Raw genomic sequence first — 22,624 nt, forward strand, 5'->3', positions numbered from 1 at the left:
TTCTCCTTCTCCTTTCCTTCTTCTTCTCCTTCTCCTTTCCTTCTTCTCCTTCTCCTTTCCTTCTTCTCCTTCTCCTTTCCTTCTTCTCCTTCTTCTTCTCCTTCTTCTTCTTCCTCTTCTTCCTCTTCTTCTTCTTCTCTTCTTCTTTGTCTTCATCTCCTTCTCCTTCCCCTCCTCCACCTCCTCCTCCTTTTTCTTCTTAATTTATCTTAATATGTTCCCTCTTACTCTTCTAATATTTCCATCTTCCATAGAAGATGCTATTTATTTTATTCTTTACTTTTGTTAATTAGAGGTCTCAATTTATTATTAAATGCTCTTTTAATCAGACGTATTTGAGTCCCATATTTTAAGCCAAAATTTTTTGAGCAAGACAATTTTTTCTAAATAAAATATTCTACCACCCCTCTAATTCCTTCCCAACTCAATAAAAGAAAATACTGAGAAGCTTGGGAATTTTACAAGGATATGTCCAAGGGTGAGGTTTGAGGTTTTTTGTTTTTTGGGGTTTTTTTTTTGCCTCATTGATCTTACCTAGAAGTCAAAGATGTTTCAATCTATATATCAATATTTTTCTGCAGTTCTGGAAATTTTTCTTCTACCAAAGGTAAAATTATAACATCTATATGTCCCCTTTTATTTCCAGGAACTGCTGCTATTCACATATTCTTTCTCCTGGATTTTTTTTTCTAGTTTATTTTGTTTCATGTATCCATTTATTTATATCTTTGTTCTATGAGTTAAACTATTTCTTCCTCTTCATTTTTCAAGGCTACTCATTTGGGTCTCAACATAAATCATTTTGTCCACTTATATTTCCATAACTATTTAAAAGAAAATAGTATATTTTTAAAATAAATACATAAACACACACTTTTTAAAATCTCCATAAATTTTCTTTTGTGGTTACAAATAAATACCGTTAGACTTTCCTTTCTTTTAAGCAATTTGGCAGTTCGTCTGTAATTCTATTTAGATTAGTAGCTTTATAGATTATTCTACTTATGCTTTCTGGCAGTTGGGAACAGTTGGAGTCTTTTTTCCTTGTGGCAGCAATTCTCAATGCTGGCTACACATTCAGATTACGTTGGCAGCTTTTAAATTGTGGATGCTGAGCCCCAACTCTAGCAAATTTTATCACAACCCTTCTAAGTAGAGCTCAGGCAAATCTATATATATACGTATATATGTATGTACATATACGTATATATGTAATATATATGTATGTACATACATATATACATACGATATATATACATACATATACATGTATATACACATATATATGTGTGTATATATATATAATTTTAATATATCTTTTAAATATATATTTACAGTTTTAGTTGATTAGGAACTACTGTTCATAAGCTCATTGTGTCTCAGGTTTTGGTGACTGGAGTACCCTATTTGATGGAATTCTGACAAATGGTAAGAAAGGTACCATGGACTCATACTCCATTGAGTCTGTTATGAAGAAGCAACGAAACCATCAGTTCTCTGTTGTGGTTTCTGGACAGACAGAGGTTCCATGTTCTGTAGATTCTCTGTACTGTCCCAACTTCAAAAGACTGAAGCCGTCTGTTCTACATAATTTTTGGCTTCCTGGGAAGCCAAAGCCAAAGAAATCCACAAAGTCACTTGAAATGTCAGCTCTCTCTTTGGGGAAAAATGTCTATGATGCCAATTTTTTTTGCTGGAATTGCTTTTTGATTATTCTTACTACTGGATTCTATCGTGTCTCTGAGAAACTTACCCAGGCTATGTCATGGAAGCCTAACAATCTCATAGTCTTGCTTCTTCTGCCCAGTAGCCTAAAAATCTCATCACCAGTGTACCTCCCAGAAGCAAAAACTTGGAATTGGATAAGTTGGAATTGGATAAGGCTTGACTTATGTATAAGTATATCTAGACTAGCATTGGTGAAATATTTCACTTTTTTTTAATAGTTTCATATTGTACCTACAATCCCCTGGAAATTGATATTCTCAACCAGGATATTACTTTGACAATAGACTCAACATTTAAAGCACAGGTACAAAATACAAAAATAATAACCTAGCTCTGAAATATTTGCCACATATATTATGAGATTTAAAAAAATAATAATGTAAATTATTCCTTAGAACAATCCAAGGAGAAGAGCTCATATCCCTAATTTAAAGATTGACAAAGTGAGAATCAAAGAGGTTAAGGGATTTTCACAAAATCACAGTTAATAAATGAATAGTCTTAACACAATCTTCAAAATGTATGATCTTTCCACTACCCACCTGCTTCATTTTCATTTAGCATGAAAGCAGAGTATTTCCCCAATTTTATCTAATTTAGCAGTTATTGAAATATAATCAATAAAGTATAATCAATAGGCTATACATAAAGGTAAGACAAAATAATCCTAATGAATGAATTGCATTAGATGCTTTAGGAAATTAACTACTTCCACGGTGCTGTTCTTTTAAATTACTTTTTAAATCAATACAACTATAGAAAAGATAAACAATATCTTTATTAATTGGCATCCATCATATTAAAAAATATAATAATAGAATATAAAATAGGCAATGCATATAATGAATGGTATTTGATAAGGAATCTGGATACTACATATTTATAAAGTATTTAGTATACATATTACATTTCAGAATGAGGATTCACATAAAAAAAAGTTTAGCAGAGTGATGGTAAAGGATGGGACAAAATCTTACTAAAAGAATGAAAATTTACAGAAAGCTTTCTATTTGCGTTAGATCTGAAAAGAACAGAATTTAGTCCGACTAGCTGAGGTATAGAATGTTAAAGTTCAGGGAACATATGGGTCATGATAATACATCAAATGTTAAGGGATTTGGAAATGCAATGAAATTAAACATGGGCAGGTGGAATTAAGCCAGGTTATAGAATCACTGTGCAACACCAGAGTCTGTACAAGTGCATTAGCAAGAAGATGCCTAACCGTGTTTGTGTTAGCATGATTTTTCAGGGGCACTGTGAAGAATACAAGACTGGAAGTAGGAGAGGCTGTTGGTGCAGAGTGGCAGTGTTATATTAGGGGCTTTGGGGAGTAATGTATAAAACACAGACTGTTAATACAGAGTTTACAATCCATTTGGGAAGGCAAGATATTAACATTCAGAAAATAGAGAATAATGGAAATTTTCATAAGACACTAAATTTGTGCGTTCATTCATTTGCCAAAATATTTTGAACTTCAGATATGTGTCAGGTATTAACTCGTAATCAGGCAGGGGTTAGGTTTAGCCCATATCTTAAGCCTGGAAATGTCCCTGTCCCCTGTTGAATTATAAACAAATTAGGAAAAAAGTGTATCGGAATTTTATGTAGTTTGGATTACATATATTTGTTTTTATGTCCATTACTAACATACTGTGTGTAATTATGTATCTTTGAGAACAATTACTACAACTCTGGGAGAAATTGGTTGTCCTAAAAATTGTATTGAGTGTCATTTATTTTTTAATCATCCTGTTGTTCCTTAGAGGAGAGCAGCTAAAGGGTATCATCGAAGAACATTTATTTTCAAGTATTTCTATGGCATTAAAGAAAGTGAGCCTAGAATCTCAAGAAGTTGATATTGTCATACACAGAAAGTGTGTGTTTCAGTAGACTCCAGCAGTAATGCAGTGGAGAACAATTTGAATAGGACAATTGCTCAGATTTTAACATCAAACCAACTGAATTTAATATGTCTTTGCCAGTAGGATCTCTTAAATTCTCAATTTCCTTCGTGAAAAAATGTCAACAATTATTCATTTTTGCTGAATTACTGGATCTTGATCTACATGTCATATTGAATAATAAATGGCACACATCCCATCTCTCCAGTTTTATCCCAATGGGCATACTTACACATTGACATTTTCTTTACATTCATCTAGACAAGAGAAGAGTTTGGTTTTTTTGTTTTGTTTTGTTTTGTTTTGTTTTTTGAGAGACAGAGCATGAGCAGGGGAGGGGCAGAGAGAGAGAGGGGGAGACACAGAATCTGAAGCAGGCTCCAGGCTCTGAGCTGTCAGCACAGAGCCTGCCGTGGGGCTAGAACCCATGAACTGTGAGATCATAGCCTGAGCTGAGTGCTGAAGTTGGATGCTTAACTGACTGAGCCACCCAGGCGCCCCTAGGAGAAGGGATTTTTTAATAGCATTATCACTTGTCTCTCCACATAGTCTCTACAATGATATAAAGACTGAGGTCAGATGAATCTAATTAGAATACAGCTCTAATGATACCAACGCTCTTGCATAAAAACATTCCTCAGAGTCTCACATAAAATCTGTCTTCTTAAAGTGCCTTTTATATCCCACCTGCTCCCCTCCCCACATTTTTTTCAACTTTATTTACAACCTTTTTTCTTTTAACAATAATATTAGTTTGGGTTCACTAAACAGCAGATGCCAAGGCAGGATTCGCTGTTCAAGAGGTTTGAAACAGCCTTGAAAGATTCAAGAGAGTGAAACAGATTGCAGACATTCGCGTTTGACCCAACTTCTGCGAAGGCTAAAGGGGAGGAAAGAGGATTGGGATTGGGTAGAAAGAGCGTCAGACTCCAACCCAGTTCCCAAAGCAGTTTGGCCAACTCCAGAGGGAATCCTAGAGGCAAATCTGCAGGGATCCCCTGTGCTGAAGGAGTGGGCCTGCATTAGCACCATCACCGTGCACGGTCACTGTCTGAGAGTGGTTGGTAAGAAGTGTGGCCTTGGTGCAAATTCCATGGCAGATACAGAAAAATAGTAGTCAATTATAGGCAGGCACATTTTTATGGTTGGCATAACCACTGATTAAAGTAAGTAGTCACTCTAGCTATTTGTAGCCTGATTCGTACTTCTGTGTTATGCTCAAGTGTTTTCCTTCACTTATAATGTCTTGCATCTGTGTTTGTGAAAATTACAGCCAAGCTGTAAACCGCAGTTCTCTTGCCTCATCTTCTGTGATGTCTCCTCTAATCACCCAATTATAACCCACAGCCTCTATAACACTTTTCTGTGTTACCTCAATGTAATTTTTGCCTTAAAAGCCAACAATGCATAGCTACAAGGAAAGCTGGCATTTGGAAGAATAGCACTTCAAAATATATTGTGATTATTTATTTTTGTTTAGATGTATACAGTATTCCTATTTTATTTTATTTTTTTATTTTTTTACACTTTATTTATTTTTGAGAGAGAGAGACAGAGAGACAGAGACAGAGCACAAGTGGGGGAGGGGCAGAGAGAGAGGGAGACACAGAATCCAAAACAGGCTCCAGGCTCTGAGCTGTCAGCACAGAGCCCAACGCAGGGCTTAAACCCATGAACCGTGAGATCATGACCTGAGCCAAAGTCAGTTGCTTAACCAACTGAGCCACCCAGGTGCCCCTACAATATTCCTATTTTAAGCAATGACTATTACCCACAATCATCCTGAGGAAATATATATTTATTTAGTAAAATATTTGGAGAGGGTCTTTTTTGGTGGAAGGTTTTTGATCAATATTTTAAACTGTCTACAGGGAGCAAACATAAATGGAGCCCTCAGAAATGGAGACAATGTGGCACAGTGGAGTGTATTAAATCTTTAACTGGTCCCTTCAGAAGTCTCTCCCATATCCCTACAGTGATACAATAGACTGAAATTTGATGAGAAGACTTAGGGTTTTGATAAATTACTATCACGGTCTTAATCATGCCGAATACTTGCACAATGTTAAATATGTGCCATATGCTTTTCTAAGCACATTTCTTTCAATCCTTGAAGCAACCCTGTGGGTTAGGCACCATAACTAGCTCCATTGTACAAATCAGAAGACTGAGGTACAAGAGGTTGAGTAACATTTCAAATCACATGGCAAGGATGTATTTTTTTTAAATACACAGAACGTGTTGATGGAATGGATGAAGGAGGGATATTAGGGAAAGGATCCAATAAATACATCTTCATTTGAAAACATTTCCTGAGTCTTTCAAGTTTCTTTATATGAACTTTTACCACATCAACAGAAGACACTACCATCTCTTACATACACTGTTGGTATGGACTCATCAATTCTCATTTCTCCACACCACATCTAGCATGACAATTTTTGAGAAATAAATGCAATTGCGTCATTTCTCTGCTTTAAAATTTTCAACAGTTTCACATTGCTCTTAGGATTAGAAAAAAAAAAAAAAAAGAATTGTTGTTCATATATAAAGCCCCACACCGAGTGGTACTTTAACTCTTCAGGCTTACTGCATGCCATACTGCCTGTCCCTTAACTCTCAAGGTTTACTGCCACACTGGCCCTCTTGCAGATCCTCAGACATACTCTGCTTCTGCCTACCACCAAGGCCCTTATACCAATGTTCCTTCTGCCTGGAATTCCTCAACCCCCAAGGAAGTCCTAATATTTTCCAGGTTTTAGCTTAGTCAACACTTTTTCACTTTGGAGAAAAAACATTCCTTTCATCCTGTGGACAGGTACTAAATTTTCACCTATCGGTGAACTTCATTGATGTATATTCCCTGCCCCTCTCCACCCCACTGTACACTTAATGGGGAAATGAACTGATAGAGGTTATACCGTAATTATTGGAAACTGGATGGATGATGAATGAATCCAAGAAAGGGAAATTGCATAGTAGTAAAATTGGATGTTAGCTGACTATTAAACTTCAATGACAACCTTGATTCCATACACCTACACACGCACACACACCATGAATGATAGATGTTAGTGACTTGTGAGGTAAGCAGATTACTGGTTAGAAACCTTCTGCCTAATGGTTCTGTTACTAATATCATTTTCTACTGCAGTAGTCATTCTCAATCTTGACTGGGGAATCAGCTAAGGATTCAGTTAAAAGTTCTCACCCTAAAGGGATGCCTGGGTGGTTCAGTTAAGCATCCGACTTTGGCTCAGGTCATGATCTCATGGTTCATGGCTTCGAACCCCACATCAGGCTCTGTGCTGACAGTTCAGAGCCTGGAGACTGCTTCAGATCTGTGTCTCCCTCTCTCTCTGCCCCTTCCCTGCTTACGATCTCTCTTTCTCTCAAAATAAACATTTATTTCTCACCTAGAGAACTTTGAAGCATCTATGTGTTTAGACATCATCTCAGTCCAATTAGATCAGAATTTTTGTAATTCAGACATTAGCATTTTTTCAAAGGTTCCCAGGTGATTTCACTGGGTAGTCAAAATTGACAATGACAATCACAATTAAGGAAAGAATGGGATACAATACACCAATACAAAGTGTGTTTATCCTCTGAAGATTAATCAAAAGTAAAAATTTATCTTAAGCCAACATGATTTTGTAGGATTGCATAAAAAAATATCTCTGTGCAACACAGTACATTTTGCTCTGCCTATTATCAACATTTAAAATATATATATATATATATATATATTGGCTCAGTCGGTTAAGTGTCCAACTCTTGACTTATGTTCAGGTCATGATCCTAGGATTGTGGGACTAAGTCTTGAGTCCAGACCTTCTCAGAGCTTGGAGCCTGCTTGGGATTCTCTCTCTCTCTCTCTCTCTCTCTCTCTCTCTTTCTGTCTCTCTCTCTCTCTCTCTCTCTCTGTCTTTCTCTCTCTCCCTCTGTCCCTCCCCCACTAACATATGTGCTTTCTCTCTCTCTCAAAAATATATAAACTTTAAAATTATATATGTTTTAGGGCACCTGGGTGGCGCAGTCGGTTACAGTTGGTTAAGCGTCCAACTTCGGCTCAGGTCATGATCTCACAGGTTCAAGCCCTGCTTTGGGCTCTGTGCTGACAGTTCAGAGCCTAGAGCCTGCTCTGGATTCTGTGTCCCCTCTCCCACTCGTACTCTCTCTGTTTCTCTCTATATATTAGTATTTTACATAATAATTATATAGAGAGCATATTAATATATTATATATTATAGGCATATATAGATACTCACAAAGCTATATTTATATATACATATACAAACATGCATATATACGCACACATATATACATATGTACATGCATGTAAATTGAATATCATTGGGAAAATGTTATAACATAATGTATATAAAATGTATATAATTTTACTTATATATTTTTCCATTCCCAATTATGTAAGTTATTTTTGTTTAATTCTTTGCACAGCACAACTGTGAGGTATTAATTTTATGAATCTTATTTATTGATTCATTGCTTCTAAAGTAAAACTATTTGATAACACTGGATTTAAATCACCCTAATCATTAGTTATGAGTACTTACTAGGTGCTACTGTATCCTTGATGGTTATTTTTGAAAACAGTTTAGAAAAGAAGATTAATAATAAATTCATGTCTATATTCCAGGCAATATACATATTGAAATCCCTAGTAATTTAAATGTATTTTGAGACTTCCAAAAGGTAATAATTAGCTATATTGTAGTAATTTATTTGACATAGTTATTAGGTCAAAAGAAACTTAAATATATTGTTATTCATTTGAAAATAAGTGTTCTCGGGGTGCCAGGGTGGCTCAGTCATTTAAGCATCTGACTTCGGTTCAGGTCATAATATCAGGGTTCTTGGGTTCGAGCCCTGCATCAGGCCAGCACAGAGCCTGCAGCTTGCTTCAAATTCTTTGTCTCCCTCTCTTCTGCCCCTCCCCCACTCAGGCTTGTCTCTTTCAAAACTAAACATTAAAAAAAATGTTCTGTACCTAAACAAAAGAAGATCTCATTTTTTTCAGGCTAATGTTTTTCAAATTATGTAATTAATGGCAAAAATGCAAACAATAGAGCAATATTAAGAACTGGCTTTGTGTTGTCACAATTTTCAATTAAAACATAATCTCTTTAATTTGGAAAATTTTAGAGCTTAGAATAAATTTAGCAATATTTTAAATGGATAATAATAACAAGGTTAGAGAAGAGCAATAATTTTTTTCAGGAAAAAAATTATCTGGTTGTATTGATATAGAAATAGTAAAATAAATATTTTGAGGTACATTATGTAAGTGGGAGTAAATTTTGCTTTAAGTGAAATATTTTGGGGAGTGACCTATCCAGATGGACGACGCCCCACTGATTACTTTCCATGTTCAAAGGCCTAATTTGCCGGTGCATACATTTATTCTCTGTAACCCATATAGAAAATGCTCAGCTTCAGTTTGTGCTACTTTATCTGAAACTTAGGGAGGGTTTGCTTCTTTCATTGAACGGTCTTGAAGGAAAATTATACAAAAAATTCTAATAAATATTTTACAGAGGAAATCATAAGGGGGATAATATGTGCAAGACCAACAGTTTAAGATATATAAATAATTATGTGTTCTTAAAAACTACATTTTGGTAGCATAAAACATCAAAAGACATTTTAAAATTCTTTATCAGAAGTAATCATGCAGTTACTAAGCTTGAGACATACAAAAATGTTTCCATTAAATTATTTTTTTAGTGCAGGTTTAATGTAGTTACTGAACAAAGCACAGAAAAATATTTTTACACTCTTAACCTTGCATTACTCCATCTGTAAGATATTTTTGGTAAACATAGGAAAAAATTAAATGTATCATTTCAATTTTGAAATTATTCTGGTCCACTTACTAACTCTCCTTAATGAGACCCTTGTGCAAAGGAATCATCACAGCTGCAAAAGTTATGCAAATCACATCATAAGGCATTCAGAGTCCATAAATCTGTGGCATTTTATATATGTTACACTATAGGACTGAAACATGTACACAAAGTAAAATAATCTCAAACAGTTAAAAAAGCAAGTCACCGATCAATGATTTTTGTAGGGTATCTATTTGACTAAGTAGTTATCAGATTGTATTAAAACTTGTCATGTGATGGTCCAGAACCTATTTTGAAAGTGAACAATAACCTCCCTCTTTCCAAATCCAATAGAAATTTGTACTTGGTCAGAAATATGCAAGTGTATGATTACTCCATCCCCCTAGAAATACTCTCCACTCTTAGTTTTCAGATACCAAAAGCTTCTGCTTTTCCTTCCACCTATCTGGCCATTTCTTCTCTGGCTCTTTTGTTCTCTTTTGTTGTAATTGATTTTGAAGCCACTCAGGGCTAGATTTTGGTCTCTGTTACCTTCATTCTTACTACTCTTTTCTTAACTGCCCTTATCTGATTCCATGCCTTCAAACTCCATGTCATTGCTGAGGAGTCCAAATTTATACATATAGCTCCAACATTAACTTGAACTTATGACAAGTATATTAAACAGCCTTTTTGAATGCTCCATTTAGATGTCTAATAGTTCCCTCAGACATGATATCTTCAACATGTAGTTTTCAAACTTTTCAGTCAATTCACCTATCATTGAAACATATTCATATACCCCAGATCCAATCCATTAGCATGTTCTAGCAACAAACCTCCAGTATCAGAATAAAGCTCAAATATTTCCACTTTTCTCTATTTACTCTTTAACCCACTAATGCAAGATGCTATCTTATCCTTTTTGGATAACTACAATTTCCTCCTAACCATCTCTCTACTGCCTCCTAAACTGACTCCAACCCATTTACTACAACAAAATCAAAATAAATATTATGGTGATAAAATCCCTCATTGATAAACACTTCAGTGATTTCCCTTTGCTCTTAGAATAAAATGTAAATTCATTAGATTCATGCTAATGATCTGGCCCTTTCTGATGGATATCTCCTTAAAAACTTCATTGATGTTTAACCTTTATCTCCATATATTTAATCATTATGGAGACATGGGAATGATTGTACATGCTCTTGTAAAATTCCATAAGATATATTCATCTCCTTTGGAAATTGCCCCAAACTTAACATTTATTCATCCTTTCTGATCCCACTTACTTTGAGCTGCCCCAAGAAAAGATCAACATACAAAGCTTATGTCCTTTGGTTTTGGCAGTCATTGCATCAGAACCCTGTCCTCCATATGCATATCTACTTACTAGTGTGTGTAAAATAGGATCCCTAAGTTGGAGATATGTATGACAGTAATTTGATATTCTAATCAGTTACCTTTTTCTTTATTAAATTGTAATTGTATAATATGTATGAAGGCCTTGCTTACTGTGAATCATGTACTTATTCCATTTTAGTTACATATTTATTGCCTAATAAATATGAGCTCAGCTCATCGAGGGCAGGGACTTTGTTGGCCTTGTTCACCTCTGTTCTTGGCACTGTGTCTTTGGTGATAAGAACAATTTCTAACACACAACAGACATTCAAATGAATGATTGAATGAATGAGCAAACAAGGGGTTGTTTTATTTTCAGGTTCCTATTGAAAGAAATTCTCCATGTGTCTCTCAAATTTCTGCATAACTTTGGAGCAAGGCACTGCCCCCCCCCAAAAGGATGTTAATATAATGGAAAGTCTTAGAAGAGAGGATAATTCCTCTCTCCAAAGTGAAAGGCAGGCATGCTTTAAAAGCATGAAGATAATGTCTCCTTCTGTGGTAATAAGCTCATGGCAAATCCATTTCCTTTCTTGTAATACAATCCACTGCATGTTCAAGTTCCAACTGAACTGCAAAAACATTCATTAGACAAATTTAACATGCAAGGGACTATTGTAACATGGAAGAAAGCCCAGAATTTTGGCTGGACTCAACCTCACCAAAACAAAGCCAGGAGCGTTTTTAAGAGCTCAGGCAGGTGTAAGGGATTATAGGAAAAGTGTATTTGCTAATTGGCCTTACCCAAAGGTAAGGTAAATTTTCTGTCTTCACAACAAGAAGTAGTTTTACAACTTGAAGCAAGGTGTCAACTGAAGATAGGCTCTCGATATCTTTCTTGATGATTACATTTCAAAGTAATAGTTCTCAGGTCCTTGAGAAAGAAGTCCTGAGTTGTAACACGAGTTGGAGGCATTTCAAAAGATTTCCATCTAGAAATCTTGTGCAGAGAGAAATAATGTGCAATTACATGTTTTCTAAAATAAGTGCTCTAAGGAAAATGAGGTCAGGGCCCTCAAAGCAAGAAGAATCCTTTCTAAATTTTGGTCAAACTAAAGGCAAAGTTAAGGTCATGTTGGTCATCCTCTTTGGGTCACCCTATTGGAACCAGGGCTTGAAGAACAAGTGAAAGACAAACAAACAATAAAAGGTGATACTCTTACTGTTGTTATAAGTAATGAATTACCTTTCCCCTTTGACACACAACTCTCATGTCTTCTACCAATATACGTATATTTATGGCAGTCTAACTTGTCAGCTGGCAAGTAGGGTAAAATCACGGATTCTTCAGAGTCCTGACAATCAGGCTTTGAATTTTGAAGAAAAAATTCATCAGAATTGCTCTTTATATAATGAAATCATTTCAGCCAATATTAACATGATATATAAATATTTAGCAATTGCTAGAATTTAATAAAATTCATCTATGAAGAAAAGAATATACTGGAAAAGCAGTATATAGGAGTATCTGTCTATCATCTATCTATCATCTATCATCTATCTATCATCTATCTATTATCTATCTCTCCTTTCATCCATGACTCACTATTACTTTGTTTTGATTGCTTGTGTTTAGTGATTTCGGCTTGTGACATGAAATGCTTCATATTTTATAAGTTTTAGATAACTTTATTATGAAGTTACCAAAAAGCCAAAACACAGAAAACCCTACCCTGAATTTCAAATTGATAATATTGTGTTGCTTAATGTAGCATCATTTAAGGTAACAAACTACTTTAAACCGCAGTATAGAAATGTTTTTCAGAAGTAGAGGCACACTGTGTATCATCTCTGATTTTTAGAATTTGCTTTTTCATAGAGATATAAATAAGCAAATTAATTTTCTTCTATAAAGCACCTAGATCATACTTATTTTGGTTCTAATTGTTTTCACTTTAATAAAATGATACAATTAATAGTCAATAGTTTCTACCCCATTGCATTTGTGTAGCAGCTAGAGCCTATTTTGAATTGCATCACAATTTGTACTGTTAATCTGATTTTTTTAAATCTTGCTGTGAAGCACATTCATTCAGTTTTCATTTCCCCCATGTTTTAGGTGTAACAGTTCTTGAAGGCCCTATTTATGCTGTGGGAGGCCATGATGGCTGGAGCTATCTGAATACAGTGGAGAGATGGGACCCCCAGAGTCAGCAATGGACATTTGTAGCCAGTATGTCCATTGCCCGAAGCACAGTTGGTGTAGCGGCTTTGAATGGCAAGTGAGTAGATTTTTCTTTTTTCATCTGGAAAATATTTTTAGTAAATATTCTTCTTAAAATAACTTTTAGTAAGCTAATCCAATAAAAATCTTTTTATAGATTTTACAATTGTCATGTTTTTTTTCCTTTAATTTTGTCTTCATGGATAATTGAAAAATTAAGACTGCATATTTTTCTGGTTGTCTCTCCATATAAAACAGAAACCCAAACTCCTTCACATTAATTGCTGGTTAAAAGCAGTATGAAGTATAATTCATAAGAATTATTTCAACTAAAGATCTGGATATTTATATACTTCCTGGTAAAATTGTCTGAGAAGCTTTCAAAATGCTATTAAAAGTTTGGGGCTTCATATATATTCTTTGCATGATTATAGTAGTCTGTCCACTTTGTACTATTTCCAACCTATTGGCCTAAATCAGGAATTCTCAACCTCAATACTGTTGAAATTTGGGGCCAAATAATCCTTTACTGGAGCTGAGGCTCTGTCTTGTGCCTGAGTGTGCTCGGCAGAATTCTGGGTTTCTGTCCACTAGATGTCAGCTCCACCTTCATCCCAGTGTGACAACCAAAAAGTCTTCAGACATTGCCTGATATCCTATGGGGTTGACAAAATAGGCTCCCTCTCACTCCCATGAGAACTCCTGCCCTACACAAAGTTAATAACAACTCGGGCCTGGACGACAAAAGCTTTCAATCTGGTTTCCCTACCTCTCTTTCTCCTACAGTCCATTTTCTAAATCAGCCAGAACAATCCTTTTACAAATATGAAGCATATATCATTCCTCTTCAAGGCCTTCTCTTTGCAAAGAGTATACAGTGCCTATCTTCACCTAAAGGTACCCACTGGATCTTCTCCTGGTGTACTCTACTTTTTTTTTTTTTCTCTTTACATCAGCCAAATTGCCCTTGTATCTGTGCCTCAAATATGGCAAGCTCTAACCTCTCAGTCCCTTTGAATTTGCTGTTTTGTTTGTCCAAGATGATGTTCCTACCAATCCTAATGTGTCCAGATCCTTCTTATTGTTCAGATGCCATCTCAAAATTTGTCCCCATGGAGGTCATTCCTATCTACCCTCTTAAAATAGACCACCCTGCACACTACCTCAAACAATTTGCTTACTGTTCTTGAAATTACATACATTATTGTTTTCCATCTCTTTTCACTAACATATGTTCAGTCAATGTTGAGATCTGTCTACATCATTCATTGTTGTGAATGGGCATAATCCACATTCAGTATGTCTATTGAGTAAATGTTAAATAAATTGCCTTATCCAATTGAGACACTTTCAATCACCTTTGACAACCTAATTTTTTTCTAAATATATATATATTTAGAAAGTTATTATTATACCATGTTGTTAAAGAAGCTGATTTTGTCATCTAAATTGTAAATAAACATTTCCATGGAATTAAAGACTTGCAAATTCAAATTTTAATGGCTATGCAGTAGTCCACTGTCTGCAAGAAAAAAAGGAAAAAAGTCCCGAAGTGTAAGTAACTGGTTAGTCTCTGATTAGTATCTAAAGAATCTAAATACATCTAAAATATTTACATTTAACATAATATATATCTAAAATATTTCCCAAATTTTGATATTATCAATAAAGCTGCATTGCACACTGTTAGATGTAATCTTTTTGGGCAAATTACTGAGTATTTCCTTAGGAAGAATTTCTGCAACGTGGATTTCAGGGGAATTGGGACTGAGTTATTTTCAGGACTAAAATAAATATAATTTAAACCTTTCCTTCGTAAGATTTACCAAAAACTTTCTGAACAGCACTACATGAAAAATACCTTTTTCAGTGCATCCTGATCAACATTTTGTTGCCATTTGTTACCACCTAAAAGGAAATTGAAAAATATTTTGTTAAGATGTAAATTTTTATAGTTGCAAGATTAAAGTTGTGTGTATTCCTTATTCTATTTGACCAAGTATATTTCTATATTTCTACTTTCATGGAATATATAGCAATATTTTCCACTGGCATCAACATTGTGTCCATTTATTCTTTTAATTGTATATGTTTTGGCACACAAATTTCATGTTTGTGTATTTATATCAACCTATTTTTGTTTATTATTTCCTCTGGCTTAGGCTTTTTCAGGTTTCACTTAAGTTATTTTAGGCAGAAAACGACATTGTTAGTGTCATAGATTTGAAAATCCCTTGAGGATTTTGCCTGGAAACAAATATCACAGGTATTTACATTTGAAATCTTTTCATTTGAGAATATGGACCCGCTTTCGTCTCTTAAAATCAACCTCTATACATTTTGGTGGTTTTTAATTTTGGCATGGCCTTCATATCTTATTTTGAGGTCTGTTCACATTTATTTATACTTTTGTGCATTTTTATTATATTTATTCATGTATATTAATAATTATACATTTACAGTACACTAGAGAAAATAGTTTATATATATATCTATATATCTATATCTATATATATAATAGCCATCTTACTAAATTCATGTTAGTTCTATTAGTCCTTTATTTTATAATAACTGATTTTTTAGGAAAATAAACATACTAAACTAATAATGAAACTTTATCCCTTCTTTCTTAATATTTACATTTATTTCATTTTTACTGTATTGCTTTTACTTTTAAAATAATGCATAAATAGTAACGAGACCAGGTGTCCTTGTCTGTGTCCTCTAACTGGAAAGACTTTAAGGTTTCATAATCTGTGTATGATGTTAGTTGTTCTTTGAGATATATGTACTGCATGATGTTAAGGGCAAGTTATTGTCTGCAGTTTGTTTAGTGGATATTTTATCCTAAAAAAAACAGCATTGGTTTCATGTTTCATTAAATTATTTCCAAGAATCTATTAAAAATGGTATCTTTTTTCTTTTTTGACCTATTCATGTGGTAGTTTATATAAATACTCTAACTATAATGATCATTACATACATAAAATAAAACCAACTAATTGATGTTTCATTATTCCTTTGATATTTTGTTGCATTCCATATTCTAACTATGATTTTGCATCTATATGTGGTCCACATAGCTTTTGAAAAACCACTTCAGAACATTTTCCATTATGATATCTTAGATAATAATAATCACAACATGAATTGAGAGCTTTCTACAATTTATCTGCTATAACTTGCTATAAACATCAGAAGTTTCTTGAGCAAGAGAAAGAAATAGTGGTAGAAAGTATATGTACATGGTTATATATATTCCCTTTAAAATTTTTATTTTACTGGGGCGCCTGGGTGGCTCAGTTGGTTAAGCATCCGACTCCGGTTCAGGTCATGATCTCATGGTTCGTGGGTTCAAGCCCCACATCAGGCTCTGTGCTGACAGCTCAGAGCCTGGAGCCTGCTTCAGATCCTGTGTCTCTCCATCTCTCGGCCCCTCCCCTGCTCATGCTCTGTGTCTCTGTCTCTTGCCCCTCCCCTGCTCATGCTCTGTGTCTGTCTCTCAATAATACATAAACTTTAAAAAAAATTTTGAATTTTTATTTTACTGATATTTTAAAGTGGAATGCAGGCCTATTTTGTTTATAATTCTAGACTATTAATAATATTCCATTTTGTATTGTTTTAAAACTTCCTTTTGTATTGTTATTTTCCTCCTAATTTGATATTTTTATGTGCTAGCATATTTATTAATTTCATTTTGCCTTAGCTTTTGTCTGTTTCATTATTGTTCTTAATTTTTTTTTAAGTTTATTCATTTTTGATGGGGGGAGAGGGGCAGCGAGAGCACAGAGAGAGATGGCACAGAATCCGAAGCAGCCTTCAGGCTCCAAGCTCTCAGCAGAGCTTGACGTGGGGCTTGAACCCACAAACCATGAGATCATGACCTGAGCTGAAGTCAGACGCTTAACAGACTGAGCCACCCAAGTGCTCCTGTATTTATTTTTAATCAAACATGTACATATACAGAAGCTATGAGTGTTTTCTCCACTTGTTTTTTGATTCATCAATTTGTGCTTGACTTAGTTTTATTTATTGACTTGTTTTATGTCTTGAAATTCAGAATTTAATAAAAGATAGTATTAATAACTATCTTTGTAGTTTATTCTTTAATGTATAGAAATTTTATGTACTCAATCTCTTATAACTGGACATTTTAATAGTTTCCAGTTCTTGAATTAAGAACAGTGCTGGGGCGCCTGGGTGACTCAGTCAGTTAAGCACCGGACTTCAGCTCAGGTCATGATCACATGGTTCATGGGTTCGAGCCCCGAGTTGGGCTCTGTACTGACAGCTCAGAGCCTGGAGCCTGCTTCAGATTCTGTGTCTCCATCTCTCTCTGGCCCTCCCCCTCACTCTCTCTCTCTCTCTCTCTCTCTCTCTCAAAAATGAATAACCTTAAAAAATTGTTTAAATACTTTGATAAGAACAGTGCTGCTGTGCATGTCTTTATGTACATCCTTTGTGAGCGTGGGTACACATTTTAGGTGGGTATAGACCTGGAACTGCAATTGTTAGGCTATGTGGCATTCTTGTGTTCAGCTTTAGTAGATACTGCTTTTGCAAGCTGATTTCCGAATTTATTTACACATTAAAAGTGTATTCAAATTCTGGGTACTCGGGGGGTACCTGGATGGCTCAGTCGGTTAAGCGTCCAGCTTCGACTCAGGTCATGATCTCACGGTTCAAGAGGTCGAGCCCAGCATTGGTCCCTCTGCTGTCAGTGTGGAGCCTGCTTCAGATCATCTGTCTGCCTCTCTCTTTGCACCTCCCCTGCTCTCTCTCTGTCTCTTTCTCAAAAATAAAAACATTAAAAAAAAAAATTCTGGATACTATATACCTCACTGACTTGGTAATGTCATTCTTTTATCTTTTATGTTTTTTATACATTCTAGTGGATAGAGCTATCACATTCCACTAAAGATTAATGAGATTGAACATTTTAAAAATGTTTATTAGTCACTTGTCTATCTTCTTCTTGAAGTATATGTCTTGAAGTATATGGCTTTTAAATTGGCTATACATAGAATTCATCATTTTGGTCTTTTTTCTTGTCCTTGTAATTTTTGGTCAGCTAGGTTATGTAATATCTTAAGAAATTGTTTTCCTCTAATAACATACTTCATAACAAGTATCGGAGTGTGACAGTATTTAATCTTAGTTTTTATTCATGAAATTGTTACATTTTGAGTACTTTTGTTCCACATTTAATCCAGATATTCTACGTAAGTATTTTAAATGACTTCATTTTCAAATAATCTTTCTCCTTTAAATCAAAATATTATAGCTCTCATTTGAGTACCTTTTTTTTTTCCTGAGTGTGATTTAATGACCTAAAAATTCTGTGATTTGATGACTGTCTATTAATGTCTAGTTGCTTTTTCTGTTTTACTCAGAGAGAAACATAATTACTAGAAAGTGACCTTTCATGGTTCAGACTCATAGCAGAAAATTGTTTCAGCATCACCCTCGACAGGCGTTTATCTTTTTCTCATCTCTACTGACATGATTTTTTTTCTCCTTGTTTTGTTTTCACATATCGCTAATGTGTCATTCTAACCTGACTGTTGCTTTTCTGAAGATTATTTTGAATAATTTTCCCAATTAGACTAATAAAAGCCAATTAACAGTCCTTTTAAGTTTAGATTCTTGGGGCGCCTGGGTGGCGCAGTCGATTAAGCGTCCGACTTCAGCCAGGTCACGATCTCAAGGTCCGTGAGTTCGAGCCCCGCGTCGGGCTGTGGGCTGATGGCTCAGAGCCTGGAGCCTGTTTCCGATTCTGTGTCTCCCTCTCTCTCTGCCCCTCCCCCGTTCATGCTCTGTCTCTCTCTGTCCCAGAAATAAATAAACGTTGAAAAAAAAAATTAAAAAAAAAGTTTAGATTCTTTATGATACCATTTGTTGAGGAAAAATAAATAATTGCTTCATGGCTTAAACTTAATGAGTATATTCTGATAAATTCAAGAGCAAAATTATATCAATTTCATGAAACATTTTGGTCAATCTTCCAATAAGACAGAGTAAGCTAAGTGGTAGATATGTCATCTGATGCCGGCAGAGTCAACATACTTGATAAATGAAGGAAACACAACAAAACAATGAATAGACATTGCGATGTGGTCATTGGCCATATAAAACCTCAGAGTCCCCAAATAGTATCTGTTCTAGTGAGTCTTTTTGTTTTTTCTTTGCTCTCTGTTGATTCTCTCAAACTTTGTAGCTAAACGGTCTTTCTGGTTTGTTTCTCTTTATTTCCTGAGTTAGCTCAAGAAGCAGATACTGATACTATCTGAGCACACCCATAAATAGGCTTGAATTTTTAATCAATGTATGCTACAGAGAATCTTCAAAACAAACAAGAAAAAAATAGCTGGGTTCGCTTCATGATTCACTGTGGCAAAACTTATTCTGCTCATTCATTCAAAACTTCATACTAATAATACTCACGGGGCAGTTGCAATTTCTGTGCAGCCTGAAACTGACACAGTTTGAAGAATCTTACAAAGTAAATGTGTGTTGTTTTCTCCAGTGTGCACCAATATCTAGCACAGTAACTTAAGCCTCAAGGACTGTCATTTGCAAGGCGCCTTCCAAGAGAGATACTATTTTTAGTTTTGTATTCAACTTTACTATTCTTTTTCATAAGCTGGGATCCCAAATTGCCTAAATTTTTGTATGATAAATAATTTGTATTAAAATTGTATTGTCTTAGATTCACACATTAAAAAACAACTCCTTGTTTGCTGAGTTTCCCTGGGACTACTAAGAGGCTCAGGAAGTATGTAATTTATCTCCTGGAAAAAAACTTTTTTCTTTAAGCTGGGACTTAGTTAATTTAACAGATTTACAGAAAGTGGGGGAGCACTGTAACGAAAAGGAACAATTTGTGTCAAGCCCCTGAGTGTGACATGCAAACAAAAGGAAGACAAGTTAAGTTTGGCTGTGACATAATGAGAGAGAGTGGCCGCAAGGATTTGGAGAGAAAGGCAGACCCTGGGTCATACAGCAACTTAGCTAAGGTAAAGATGTTATAAAAGGTTAAGAAAGGGCAGTGACACGGTTGCATTTTATGAAGATCACTCTGGCTGAAGAATAATTTATAATTTTCCAAGGAAACTATGAAATTATCAGAGTCTCATCACACTAGTAGACTGGATATAGTGTATTCCCGTGGTCCAAAGGGATTATTGGATAAACCATGCCTCAGAACTAGAATGTAGAGCAAAAGAAGACAGTTCATTTGAGCTCCTTGTGGAGCATGGCTGCTTCCAGATCCCTCAGTCTGGCATACACTATCTGTTACGATTGACACCTCGCCTTCCTTCTCGTCTCCACTTCTACCGGCTGCCTTCCAGCGCCCTATGTCCCAGCCATACTGAATCACTCAGTTTACTCGAACAGGCTGACACGGTACACACACTTTTGCCCTTTCACAGATTCATCTCTCTGCTTCAATTTCTTTTCCATTTTTTTTTTCTTAATATCTCGTGACTCTGCACTTACCTCCCACTGTCCACCTAGTTTCTCTGCTCAAATTTTCACCTCATCTTTGGATACATTTGAAATCTCTCCAAAGTGACACAACTCTAGCCTAGCACAACTCTCATTGGTTCTTTATGTGCATTAAATTCCATGTGGCAACATCAATACTAAAAGGATTCAGGTTATTGCATTTGAGGACAATAGTGTCAGGAAGTATTAAAAATGCATTAGATTTTCTTTTACCCAAATAAAATCTAAATGAGACCATTTATATTATTTTCCATCATCCAAAGCCTAGTTCAATCTGTACCTTTCCATAAACCACTTTTTTTAACTTCACCCATTTAAATTTAATCATTCCTTCTTTTGTGTCCCCAGGACACATGATTAATACTTTTTTCTGCCATTTGTCAAACTCTTATTTCAGGGGAACATAGGTGCCTTTTCTTTGACAAGTTCTATAGATGAATCACCCTTTTTCAAGAACTGAAATCCAAGAACTTAATCCATTTAAAAAAATGTACAAACATGTACCGGCCATGGTGATATGTCAAAGAAAAGAAACCAAATCTGCCCTCAGAGAGCTTACATTATGTTAAAGGGAAATAGGAAACATGAAAGGAAGGAAATGCAGAATTGTAATCGGTGGAGAGGAGTTGCTGGCAAGGAAATATGGAAGGATTAGGTAGTAGAGACCATTTGTACCAGGTGTTAGGTTAGTGAATTCTACCAATTTTTGGAATGTGGTTAATTGACCCCGATTCCTGTGCATATTTACAAGTAGAGGTTTCTTGTAAAAAAAAATGGGCATGTTCTAATAATTAGAGTTAAGTGTTTTCTATCAGACTTCTACATACAACCTTGCTTACCAGCCATGTTGCAATGTCAGCAAATCTAAACTAGATTTGCCACAGGCATCCACGTTTCATAGCAAGCAGGAACAAGAGCATTCACAGAACCTGTTGCAAGCTTACTGAAATTCTGCTCGCTGTACTGTAAGATACTCTAACAGGAACATCTCATGAGAGAGCTCCCTGAGGGCAGATACTAGAGTATTCTGACAGCAGCACTGACAAGACTTCTCTTGGGATCAGATTAAAGAGTTCTCTATCCATTGAGAAACAAAGGATCACACAGAGTTCTGGATCCAGGGAGTTGCTTCAAAGGTTTTACACTGTGGGGGGTGTGAAATTCTTATATTTTTATTATGCAAAGGAAGGGATGTCTGAACATAGTTTCTAGGTAACAATATGTTGTGAGTGAAAATTATATTTTGAATATCATAGGCTTAGTCAGTAAGACCTTCAAATAGGGAAGCTGTGGTATTGGAAACGCTTTCTGTAGCCATGCAACTGGTAACCAAAGGGTTAATGGGACTGCTGTAAGCTGCAGACTAATAAGAACAGCTGCGATGTTTTACTCAGATCTTTTTGTTTTGCCTTTGAATTTCCCTCACTTTCCTGCTTCAGGAGGGTGGAGGGGGTAGATTTGAGACTTGTCCTTCAGTCTCTTTGTTTGGCTGCCTCTGGAATAAATCCTTTCCTTGCTGCATATGCCGTGTCTTAGTGATTGTCTTTGCTGCACATCTGGCAGAGGAACTTAAGTTTGTTTACAGATTTGGTGAGCCAGGCAGAAGCTCTTTGCCCTTGGTTTGTAGGTCCCCAGCTGCTAACAGGCGTTAGGTGATGAGTCCATGCAGCAGCTGGGACTCTGTCCTAGAGAACATCCCTGGGGCCCCACTCCTACTATGGCAAGGAAATGGTTTTTGATTTCAGTTTGGACAGACATCTCATGGTGAGTATTTTGTGTGCAACCACAGATGAGCTTAGTCTTCTCCAATTTGGTTTGGTTTACATTCTTCCACCCATTCGGTTACCTCCAAATATGGGGTTGTGTTCTTTTGGCCTCTTTTTCTTGATTAAGAAAAGGATGACTAGGAAGCCATTTAGTTCAGTAGGTGACGTTCTGACTTTTAGGGAGGAACCAGTGCTCACAGAGTTACTCTGGACTTAATTTGGTTTGGTTATTGATGCAGCTTATAGTAAAAAACAACTTTGTTCTCATTGGAGAATGGGAAATGATAGTTT

The 22,624-nt window shown here is 35.6% G+C and overlaps 1 protein-coding gene across 2 annotated transcripts in view; it reads left to right on the forward strand.

The window, feature by feature from the left end:
- The window catches only part of KLHL1 (kelch like family member 1), a 362,363-nt gene that overhangs the window by 303,942 nt on the left and 35,797 nt on the right, over positions 1-22,624 (forward strand). For both annotated transcript variants that reach the window (XM_040487388.1, XM_040487389.1), the window contains exon 8: positions 12,951-13,113. In XM_040487388.1, coding sequence (XP_040343322.1) covers positions 12,951-13,113 — 163 coding nt within the window. The remainder of the gene's footprint in view (positions 1-12,950; positions 13,114-22,624) is intronic.

The sequence above is a fragment of the Herpailurus yagouaroundi genome, unplaced genomic scaffold (assembly GCF_014898765.1).
Source record: "Herpailurus yagouaroundi ecotype Mexico unplaced genomic scaffold, PumYag 164, whole genome shotgun sequence".
Taxonomy (NCBI): domain Eukaryota; kingdom Metazoa; phylum Chordata; class Mammalia; order Carnivora; family Felidae; genus Herpailurus; species Herpailurus yagouaroundi.